This window comes from Balaenoptera ricei, chromosome 3 (assembly GCF_028023285.1).
Source record: "Balaenoptera ricei isolate mBalRic1 chromosome 3, mBalRic1.hap2, whole genome shotgun sequence".
NCBI lineage: Eukaryota > Metazoa > Chordata > Mammalia > Artiodactyla > Balaenopteridae > Balaenoptera > Balaenoptera ricei.
This window is the reverse complement of record NC_082641.1, coordinates 36293644-36305864: the sequence shown is the minus strand read 5'-3', so window position 1 is coordinate 36305864 and position 12221 is coordinate 36293644. Positions and strand designations below refer to the sequence as shown.

Below are 12221 nucleotides of genomic sequence, written 5' to 3'. Positions count from 1 at the left end.
GTTTCCTGCTGCAGAGAGACCCAACATGACTATTTACATTTGTGAAGAAAATGAACTATAGGGGGATTATCTGCTTCATACAAAATTTTTTCACACGGTTCTTTTAAAAAACAAGTATGTATATATGCATTTTTTTTTCCTGCAGAAAAACTAAGCATTTCACTAGATTCTCAGAGAGATCTGGGACCCCAAAAGGTTAATACCTACTGCTTGGTGTGAGTAAATAGAATTTGGCTTTCAAATGTCAAGCTTTTCCTTTTTTTTTTTTTTAAAGAAAGTTGCTGCTTTATTCAATAGTGCTTTAAGTGGCAGAGGATTTTAGAACCAACCCACTTTATGGAGGCAAGTGTGGAAGGATTCTTTTTTTTTTTTTTTTGTCAGCGCCACGCGGCATGCAGAATCTTAGTTCCCCAGCCAGGGATGAACCTGTGTCCCCTGCATTGGGAGCGTGGAATCTTAACCACTGGACCACCAGGGAAGTCCAAGCTTCTACTTTGATAATTTCTTTACAGGAAAGATAACATCAGAGCCTCTTTGTACTTTCTGCACCTTGTACAGCAGTACTCAGCTCACAGCAATCAATAGGGGTTTGTTTGGACAAAAATGCATCGGTAGCGAAAGCGAGGCTTTCTTGAAAACCATCGCTATCCAGGGCTGAAGTCATTTGAAATTGCTGCTTGCCTTACCCATCATGCGTGTGCTCATTTGTAGCAGTTAGTGGAGAGAATGTATCCCTTTCTGAAAGGGTAGGAATTTTCCATTTTATTTGTACATTTTGAAATTTCCATATCCTTTTCCATATTCAGCTACTATCACAGCTAACTTATTTGTATGGTACTTAAATTTGTAAAGAATTTACAATAGATTGTTAAAAGCTTCTGTGGGATACCTAGGTCTTCCAGAGAGTGGGACTTCTGTGACGAGAAAAATGAGGCCTGGCTTCTCTCAGATAGGAGGCCTCTTTCCTTATTCCTTTCCTTAAATGAAAAAGAAAAGAGCAGAAGTCCTGTGAGATCCCACAGAGATTCAAGTTTTAACCACTGCAAAATAATCTAAGCAGGTCTGTAACAGCAGGGGATGGGAAAGATTTGAAACACCAGGTGACTTTTCTAACAAAGTTCACACAATTTGGGTTAGGCTAGCACCTGACCACTACAAACAAAGTAAAAGAAAAATAAATTTTTTTCTTTTTTTAAAACGACAGCTTACCTCGCTGGCTCAGCAAATGTTTTTCCCTATTATAGTTTGGAAAAGAGCATAACTTGGAGGCCTTCTTTACCCTTAGCCCTTCCTCCCGCCCCCGACTGTACCATTAAATCCTAGCTACTGGGGTGACTAAAAAGGATAGGGAATAAATCAGTAATTGCAAAAACTCCCCCCGCCCCCATTTTGTGCATGCCAGCACTTGCTACTTTTTTAAAGTTGGTTGTAATAATCAGTCAGAGGTTGTCTCTGCTAGCCAGGTCACAGCCTGAGTGGGCACTGAACTTTGGACTATAGCTGAGGGGTGAGGTAGACAGCAGGGACTATAAATATCTGAGTTTCTGGCTGTGGCTTTGTGGAGCTGCCCTGGCTGAGCAAGAGAAAGGAAGCAAGCTAGTTGGAAGGGGTTGTGTAAGTAGAAACTTCATGTTTTCCAAACTTGATTCCTTGACAGTTTGGTAAACGATTTGATTTTTGAGTCTTGATAAAATGTTTCTGTCCTTAGAATAGATTTGAAGAAAAGAGATGGGTAAAGAAAAGTAATACAAAAGAAAGAACAAAAGAGTCTAAACACCGGGTGCAGTGGGGACACTAACAATTCTTGCTGATTTTTGCCCTGCTTTCTGCACAGCTGAGGATGAACATGGGGGCAGAGGAGGCTGGAGAAATTGAATTCTTTTCCTCTGCAAAAAGTTGTGATGTTATATAGGCAATATTATATGTTCAAGCTTAAATATTTCCTACCGAAATGCAGAGTGAGAGCTCTAAGGGCAAAACAGCCTGTGGGTTTGAAGAGCAGAGACTGAGATATGGCCTTTCTACAGTGCTGTAGAAATGGCCAGGGATATTGTGAGCAGTTTCAAGGTTAAAAAAAAAAAGAAAAGAAGGAAGAGCAGGTTTAGTCCACTGTGCAGAAATGATCATCCTTGAAAGAGTTAAAACCCATGTCAGAATCGGGTGGTCTGCGATTAAACACAATGCTTTGCAGTTTACGTGGTGATGGGTGCTTTCAGGAGAATGAGGGGGGACCCTCAGATGCGGGTCTGAAGGTCAGGGGAAGAGGGTGGGAAAAGTTTCTGCATGTTTTGCCTTTTGATGGGAAATTTTAAGCAAATGTAGGTCTGTATGTGGCCAATGAATCTAGGTTTTGTGATTGAAAGTGGTGAGATTAGTGAAATTCATAACTACATTTTAACTGTTTTTGCGTCAGCTTCCAGTAAATCTAGTTTTGTTATTTATCTACATTATTTTATATAGTTGTCTGACAGCTGTAATTAATCAAAAGTTTATTATGTAAAAAGTGATTTTAAGGAAACAAAGTTGAACAGCATATTGATTATAGTAACAGGAAAATCTGAAAGTGTGAACTCTGTAATCCACTCTGCCAACGGCTTCTGTTATTTTTTCATCAAAAAACTAAATGAGAGCAATGGGTGAGATAACCTTTTCATTTGTATTCACTCTTCAGCCAATTGGAACGGTATGCAAAGTGAGGGCGCCAAGCGCTGAGTTTATGCTGGGGTCTATAACTACTGAATTTATGTTCTAGAAAGTAGGGAAATCTAGCCATTCTAGTAAGAAACAAAATAACTCGAATAATTTTGATGTTTTCTTTGTCATCTTAGGGCATTAAAAAAACCCAGATCCTGGCTACTATAGTTACTAAAGGTGACCCAGCTAAAAACGGTCAATATATTGCAGTAGCTAAGAGGTCATGTGTTGGAATTAGTAGAACCAGTTTGAATCCAGTTTCCCTGTGACTTAGTACCTGTGTGGACTTGGGCAAGATGCCTAAACTGTCACTTAGCCATAGTTTTCTCAACTGCAAAAGGAGATAATGGTCACATAGTTGTAAGGATTAACTGACATGATATTAAAAAAGTGCTTTGTGCCACCTGCAAATAGTTGTATAAATGCTCGATAAATGGTAGCTATAAGAAGGATAATTGTATCATTAGTATAAGTACTATCCTAAAGAAATTCCCTAGATTTAGTCCAGATATATCCTCTCCTTTTTTTAAATATTGGAATTTTAAAGATATTAGAATAGTTGGGATGGCCTTAAAAAATTATTTAATTTATCCTCTCTTAACACCCCCCCCCCCTTTATTTTTCTTCCTTTAGTTAGGCTCTTATCAAGATATTCTATATAGCTAGGAATTTTGTGGTGTCAAATAATGTGAAAGATAATCAGGTTTTAAAAAGTTCTATCTATAGCTACCAGTGCATTAGAGCCCAAATCAATCTGATTTTAGCCTTTCTACTCCCCTCTTAACCCTGGGCTCACTCTAGGTTACTTATCGTTAGCTGCCCACCCTCCCCCCTGCCCAAGTACTTTTAACTTTTTTAATCCCAGATCAGTGCCTGAAAATGTGCCAACTTCCTAGTTCTGGAATTTTGTCCTGATCTCTCTCCCTCAGACTCTTATATCAAAATGAGCCTGATTACTTTGATTACCTGATTCACTTAGTGTGTCTTAAATAAAAATTAAATCATGTTTGCATAAATGTGTGGATTTTTCTTTCTCTGCTCATCTCTGCTGAATATGCTCTTTTTTCCACCACCTGTCTGCAAATCACGTGTTTTATTTGTACCTCTCTGCAGAGAGCGCTAGCCCTTGTTTTGGGAATATTTCTTGTCACGTATTTAATACTTGTACATTTCTTGTCTGAGTATTTCCTACTCAGAGGAGTCATCTTTTTTACCCAAGAATGTGCCATCTAGTCACAGGAACTTCCTGAACGTAGTGGTAGCCAATAAGTAGACTAATCGAGTGTAGATTTCAGTGAATCTTAAATGGTACAGGGGCCAGTGATTTGTAGTATTTATTCCTGGTCTGGTGTTTTTTCATTGGTTGGTGTTTGTCTTGGATGTGATAGCAACATTTTGGCAGGCAGTAACATCTGAATCTCTTCACGTTGGTAGACTGCCCTCACTGCCACCTTCTTTCTTCCTGGGTTCTCTTTCCATGCTGTCTTTTCATTTCTGTGCAGAATCCCCTACTTACCCTTTCCTTTCTTAGATTGGTAGATAGAGAGAAGCAGGCAGAACTTGGTGTGTCTCAAATAAAAATCAAATCATGTTCGCAGAATGTTACGTGGTTGTAGAGGCCACATTCTCAAAATTTCCCTAGACATGTATTTTCTCCTAGACATATATCTTCTACTAGAGAAGTACTTGGCTGCCTGTTCAGGCAGATCTCCATTGCATGCTTACTAAAGTATCTTGCTAAGCCAGATAGTTAAGAGGTACTTTGACAGCTTCCCTGACTCTGGCTGATCTTTTCCCCTTTACAGGGAGATTTGGGGCTAAGAGGCCCAATGTAATGAGTCCAACAACATGGAGACAGAATCCACTGGCTAGATATTTGTACAAAGTAGAATTGTACCTGCTGGGTTTATAGAAATTCCTTGTTATGACTGTGAAGATGACAGAAAGGTTTTCTCTTTTACAGGACAGCCCCAGCAATGTGGAGAGGTCTGGGGCTGGCCCTGGCTCTTTGTCTCCTCCCCACGGGAGGAACAGAGAGCCAGGGGCAAAGCTCCTTTTGTAAGCAACCTCCAGCCTGGAGCATAAAGGATCAAGACCCCATGCTGAACTCCTATGGTTCAGTGACGGTGGTTGCTCTTCTTCAAGCCAGCTGATACCTGTGCATACTGCAGGCATCTAGGTAAGGTAGTCTTTCTGTGGTCTAGCATTTCTTAAGGGGATAGCTATTAAATACATACATACATAAAATAAAATAAAAACAGAAAAGATATTTTTATTAAATTGCATTTTTGAAAAACTATACAAGTTTGCCTAGAACATGTTAGAGGAAAGAAGACTAGGAGGGTGTTTACAGTTGTTTTCCTGGGGCTATGGAAGATTTTTCTTCTTTTTGTGTACCTGTATTTTATAGTACCCTACTAAATATGTATTACTTGTGTAATGAAAATGTTCTAAATTTTACTGTTGGAAATGGATTAGTTGTTTCAATATAGGAAGCAGAGACAAGAGCTTTGCTAGAGTAGAATGAACACTAGACTTGCCACCCAAGGTCTTGAGTCATTTAACAAATCTATAAATATATATTTGTTGGGTTATTTGCCAAATATTTATTGGGTACAATTCTCTGTAACTGCGAGATGGATTAAAAATATACACTTCATAGGATTAATTTGAGGACTAAACGAGCTGATGTTTGTGCAAGCGCTTGGCATATGGTTTTAACTGAGCATAAGTGCTCGGTAAGTAATTAGAAAAACAAAAGTTTTAGTCTTTTAAAACAATGCAAAAAGGAGGTATGAGTTAAGTAAAAAATAACAGAAGAGTTTCATTTAGGGAAATAGAGTGAGGAAAAAGGGAGAAGTCACTAAATTAAAATTAAATGAAATTATTCCTTTTTTTGTATTTTTTCCAAATATTTTAGATTGGAAGACCTGCGAGTAAAACTGGAGAAAGAAGGATATTCGAACATCTCTTATGTTGTTGTTAATCATCAAGGAATCTCTTCTCGATTAAAATATGTGCATCTTAAAAATAAGGTTTCAGAGCATATTCCTGTTTACCAACAAGAAGAAAACCAAACAGATGTCTGGACTCTGTTAAATGGAACGAAAGATGACTTCTTCATATATGACAGGTGTGTACACACATGTATACACATATGCATACATACCCACCCCCCCAAATTAAAAGATACCTGCTTTGTATTTAATTTAATAAGTAATTTAAAATAACACATCTGCTTTTATTACCAAATACTCAGTTTCAAAGTGAGCCCATTCAAATGTTTGGTTTTAGTATTTTTGAAATGACTTCTTTTCACACAAGGGAATTCACCACTCCAGTAGGGAAATAAAGAAAATTGACTATACTTTTTTTCCCCTGTAAATTAGCATTCTGATTAAATAAAAAGAAGGATCAATTTGTACCTCACATACAATTCTAACTTAAAAATTTTACAGATGAATAACCATACTTTGCAGGCCACTTGCTTATCTCTAATCTAATTACTAAATTTTAAGTTTACATGCCTGCATTTCTGAACTATAAAATATGTTAATTATTTAGGTATAATCGGCATGAATCTGCTTTTGATTCCATGAATGAGTAAAACGTTTGTATTTTCAAGGAACCTCAAGGCATACATTATTTGATATCACTGGGACTTCCTTGGTGGTGCAGTGGTTAAGAATCTGCCTGCCAATGCAGGGGACATGGGTTCGAGCCCTGGTCCGGGAAGATCCCACATGCCGTGGAGCAACTAAGCCTGTGCACCACAACTACTGAGACTGTGCTCTAGATCCCACGAGCCACAACTACTGAGCCTGCGTGCCTAGGGCCTGTGCTCTGCAACAAGGGAAGCCACCGCAATGAGAAGCCTGAGCACCACAAGGAAGGGTAGCTCCCACTGGCTGCAACTAGAGAAAGCCCATGCTCAGCAACAAAGACCCAATACAGCCAAAAAATACATAAATAAATAAATAAATTTGACATCACCAACATTTCTAGTTGGTGCTGGTTTTTTTTTTTTTGGCTCTTCAGAAATGGTAAGCCAGACTCTGCCAAGGCCTAAGACCTACTTGGTTTTACTCTAAATATTTTTAATATTACATGTTATTCTTTTAGGCTTGCAAACTTCTTATTCTGTTGCAAAGTGTAACCCTTTGATAGTCATATAAAATTGTATATACAGGGTAAAATAGGGGTAAGAAGGACATTTCATCTCCACTATTTCTGAAAATGTCAAGTGTTGTATTTCCATTTCTTTCACTGTACTGAAATTTTTGTTGCATCAGATATTTTTTTAAATCAGTGGGCTACTGGCCAAGACTTGAGGATCTTTTTGTTATGCTGTGATTTCTTATTGTGTGGAATTTGTGCTGCTTTAGCAGTTATGAAAGGATCGTGTGATTTGCAGAGCCCAATTTATGATGTCAGTGGTTTGAGCATTGATAGAATTTACAAGTCAATTACAAAATTGTATTTGACCAAGTCACAATAACTAGACTGCATAGTTTTGACATTATTTGTTGTGACATATCTATTTCACATTTCAAAATCAGACTCACTATAGTCTTGTCATGACCTGACCTGGTATGCAGTGCCAGGGAGGTCGTTTGAGACCCCATTCAAGGAAATTTACTGAAGTTATGAAAGGGTCTTAGTTATAAGACCATTGAACCTACAATACCTATCCCAGATGGTGCATGAGTAGGATCATGATACAGAAAATATTGTAATGACTTTGTTATTTTTTTCAGATGTGGCCGCCTTGTATATCATCTTGGTTTGCCTTATTCCTTCCTAACTTCCTCACATGTAGAAGACTCCATTAAGACTGTTTACTGTGAAAGTAAATGTGGAAACTGCTCTCTCAAGGTATTTTTCTCAATTATTTTTACTTGGAGAAAAGAGGAAATCTTTTAAGAACTATTTAAATAAGTTAGTGTTTCATGACTAATTAGCTAGTCAATGTTTCTGTTGGTATACTAAAAATAAACTACAACAGTAATTTTTATTAATATAATTACATATGCTTCCTTTTATGTAACATATACTTTGAAACGTCTTTTCAAGATCCATATTGCTGCTTTTATCTAGCAGAAGTTTAGAAAACAAAAAATCAACGTAGATTACGTATTTCAATTAACACCGAATGATATTGCATGAATATAAGTGCTTAAAGAATTCAGCCAACATAAAATACATTATTGCAATATTCTGAATGTGCTCATATAAGAGCATAGTGATAGCAAAGATTATCCATGGCATTACCTGAAGTGGAATTGGGGCCCAGATAACTACTTAATTTACCAAGAATGTAAAACTGTCAGCTTTTCTGTGAAGACCTTACACAGTGCACTTGGAATTACTGCATTTATTTAACAATGGAATAACTTTTTTACTCATTACTGATATTTCTTTCTTAACAACCATGAGAATATTTATTCCTTGTCATGAGAGACACTATACTTACAAGTGGTTTATAAAAAAGATACACAAGGAATTGATTTTAACTTATATTAACTAAACTTCTTTTCCTCTCAAATTGAGAAGGAAAATAATTCCAAACAGTGTTTCCTTGACAGAGCAAGTGGGCAAAATTCGAACTCAGGTTTAAAAACAATTTTGAATTTTTATTTCTAAAATAAAGGAAGCTCTGCTTCCTTTATATTTTTCCCAACTCTAAAGAAAGCCATTCAAATTTTAATGAATCACTTAAGTTGTTAAGAAGCTGAACAGTTTAATTACTCTAGTTATGTCATTTTTCACATTTTAATCTTCATAATAATACCGTGAGGGTTATTTTACTGCTTTTACAGATGAGGAGACTGAAGTAATGCAAACGAAGTATTAACTCAATGTCTAACTTATACTAAGTGCTTAATGAATGTCAGCAATATTGATTCCTCATATTTTGGGACTTTTTTTCAGTATTTTGCATTTTCACAAATGCCTAATAGTTGTAAATATACCTAGGTATATTGAAACAAAGGCAGAAACAATTCTCATAACATGTGTAAAGTTTACAAACATCTGTAAATAGAAATAATATATCGTATTATCTGATATGTCAAATCAAATTGGAGTTTTTCTATTTCATTGCATCCTAGATGCCGCCAATTATATGACACATTATTTATGTGTTATTAAAAACTGCTGTCAGTTAGAGTAGGATACAATACTATAACACTATCAATAGTAGGATGCATTCAAATTTTAAAGATATTAAAATGTGAAAAATATACATTGTAGAATCAATGAAATATAGTAATTGGTTTTTTGGAACCAATACATATATCTAATTGTTTATGTTTTTAATTAAACACTATTAAGTTCTCAAAAGTAATTCAGAAACAACCAAAAAATGTACCATTTATTAGTTGTATGCTAAAATCCAGTGGAATTTATAACTTTTCAAAATCTTCAAAATACCAAATCATATCACTTAGTGAGTGTTTGGTCGCTAAAGTCGATTTTGTAAATTTATTTACAAATAATTTTAGTTTGAGGTTTAATATTACATTGTCATATCTATAAGCTTTGACCCTATGATTTGTGGGCACAGAAAACAATGAAGAAAGACTTTCAGCAAATTAAAGAACTAGATTCATGCAGAGTGGAATATTATGCTCAATCAAAAATGGGCAGTGATTTGCTACTTTCAGCAGACAGCAGTACAGTAGAAACACATTAACAAAGCTTTGATGAAGTTCAAAACATTTCCTGGCAAAAGCCGAGGTATAAAAATCTATTGATTTTGAGCAAAGTTTATTTTATTGGCATTTTTGAATTATCAAAGAGGAATTAGTTTGTTTCAGAATATAATATTAGATTTGATGCCTTGTTGACACAGGTGTTCCATATAGGTGAACTGATTTTAGGATTTGATATTTGACTTTACTGCAATCAATCCTAAGTTCTTCTAACCAGCTTATTAAGTTTTGCTTCTGCAGATATAAATATAGTGGTCTGGCTTTCTTTTTAAGCCTTATGTATCTCTCAAATGCTTCCTCAGAATTCTTAAAAATTTAGGAAATGCTCTTGATAAGAAAAAGAAAATTGGAATTCTGCTGTTGATTTAACTAGTATAGAAGCTTAGGTGAATTGTTAAAACTTTAATTGTATTACATCCTTTTTTATCTATTTTCAAAACCTTAATGTTAATTCGTTTGCAAAATGCTTGAGGGTTCTTTGGTTAAATGCAAACTTTGCACAAGAAGCAGTTTATAATTAGGTATGGATGGGAACCAAAGTTTAATAAAAAGTCTAGGTATTGAGACTGACATCAATTTTTTTTCTCATTAATATGATGCTGGAAAAACAAAGCCAGTTCAATCCTAATTAACCAGTTTGAATTTCATATATGTTACCTTTACAAATCATTTTTTCACGCATTCCTGCTAAATCTATAAATTTGTTGATAAGTGATTTATAAATTTATTCCAGACACTGGAAGATGAAGGCTTCTGTAAAAATGTATCTTTGGCTACTGAGGAAAAAACAACCGAGGCTCCACAGCCTCATCCCCATCCCCATCCCCATCCCCATCACCATCCCCATCACCATCACCATCTTGAGGACGGTCATCTTTCAGAGTATCCAAAACCAGAAGCACCAGATAACCCGGAGCATCCCCCTCCTTCAGGTCTTCATCGCCACCATAGGCACCGGGGTCACCAAAGACAGGGGCACTCAGAGAACTGAGATACATTACAACTTTCTCTTCCGCAAAAGAAGCTCTGACGAAGGGGATGCATAAATCAGTTACGCTGAAAATTTCCCAAAGATTCAGAATCAGCTCTGAGTAGCTGATGCTGACACTGCCGACATCTGATATTTGAAAAAACAGGGTCTGCAGTCACCTGACAGTGTAAAGAAAACCTCCCCTCTTTATGTAGCTGACAGGGCCTTCTGGCAGAGGAGCACGTCACTGAATCTTGACAGTGACGTTTGCCTCCAGCTGCCTGCCAGGCAAGTCAGCAGCTCAACCCTACAGAAGCCAGCACCAAATGAAGCTGAGAAAAGAAGGCAGAAATGTGAAAATGACCTTCAAATTAAATATTTAAAATCGGATATACTGCCTAAATCAGTCTAGACAATTACATTTCCAGCATTTTTATAGGCTACCTAATTAATAGTGATCCAAAAGTAGGAATTGGATTTGTGTAAACATGGAGAAATTGGCTTCCACATTTTAAAATTTAAGTCAAAAAATTTTGACCCCAACCATATTTTTATTACAGGGCAACTGAAAGGTGGTTGCAGCATTTGGTTAATATGTTTTTCTTTTTCTTTCTCCAGCATTCTACTTGCATTAATGAGAACAGAAACATAAACTATGACCTAGGGGTTTCTGTTGGATAGTCGGCAGCTTAGAGTGGAGGAAGAACGACAAAGACATGTTTTCCATTTTTTTCTTTACTTATTTCTCAAACAATATTATCTTTGTCTTTTTAATCTTACGTTTTTTAACAAATTAAACCTTTAAAGAAAGAAGTGATTTCTGTCTTTTCAGATCCAGAAATACTCATACATGAATATTTTGCTATGATTACATTTTAGATATCCATTTATACTTTTTTTTTACATCCAAGACTCATATCTTGATTTTTACTATCACATATGAATTAAGTCTTTATATCTTGCTTTCTTTATCTGGCATTGTATCGTACTCTTTAAAATTTAAGATTGCCAGTCTTGAAAGATAGATGGGAAACGATAAAAGAATGTTGTCTATCTCTTGATTGCTTAGAAAGTATTTCCATAGTCAATGATGGTTCAATAGGTAAACTAAGTCCTATAAACCTGAACTTTTTTATGGTTAATACTATTAAGCAAGAGTGCAGAACACGATTGGCAAAAGTGTGCATTTGTTTAAATAAACTCAATGAAGTTTAAAGCTGTCTTTTTGTTTTCATTGTAATTACTTAGGTAGTATGTTATATTGACAATAGAAGTGAATTTTCAATTGCTTTTAAAGAAATTAAATAGCAACTAATGAATTTACTTCCATACTCAAAACCGTCTACGCTTAAAGTGATAATCTTTGCCAGCAAGTTTAAATTGAGAATCTTTGCTAACAGAGAGGCGTTGCTCTAAATCGTGAATGGTATTACGAAGAATTGCAATCTCCTTGTTTTTTTCTTCTTGAAGATGCTGAAGCTTCTAAATAGAGCAGAAAGATTTTGTTATTGCAGTTCATAAATAATAAGATTAAGTACAAGGAACAACAAAACAACAGCAAAAACTATGCTTCTGGTTTAAGTAGAAGTAGGTATTAAAAAAGATACCATATTTTGAAAGGTCTATAATTTTGCTTTTGTGGGATTTAATGGGGTAAAACTGGTACAAGGATACAAAAACACACATCAGCACCATTTGTTTTAGTTTGTTCCCTTCTCCCTATATAGCTTGAAATTATAAACCATAAATAAAGGAGTTGAACAAGAAGAAATCTGCTGAGTACCTAAATAACTTCAGAATAGTAAGTCAGCCTTAGTTCAAAGTACATTATGGAATTCCTTAGA

General features: G+C 35.8%; 2 protein-coding genes across 5 annotated transcripts in view; one reads left to right on the top strand and one right to left on the bottom strand.

Annotated features, from left to right (window-relative positions):
- The first annotated feature begins 1527 nt into the window (after positions 1-1527).
- On the top strand, positions 1528-11593 carry SELENOP (selenoprotein P). Its single transcript, XM_059916317.1, has 5 exons — positions 1528-1614; positions 4658-4873; positions 5615-5827; positions 7452-7569; positions 10141-11593. Exons 2-5 carry the CDS (start codon positions 4671-4673, stop codon positions 10750-10752), a joined length of 1146 nt encoding a protein of 381 aa, XP_059772300.1. The 5' UTR covers positions 1528-1614; positions 4658-4670; the 3' UTR covers positions 10753-11593.
- The window catches only part of CCDC152 (coiled-coil domain containing 152), a 34099-nt gene continuing 33452 nt past the window's right edge, over positions 11575-12221 (bottom strand). For all 4 annotated transcript variants that reach the window (XM_059916319.1, XM_059916318.1, XM_059916320.1 and 1 more), the window contains one exon: positions 11575-11859. In XM_059916319.1, coding sequence (XP_059772302.1) covers positions 11710-11859 — 150 coding nt within the window. In that variant the 3' untranslated portion in view covers positions 11575-11709. The remainder of the gene's footprint in view (positions 11860-12221) is intronic.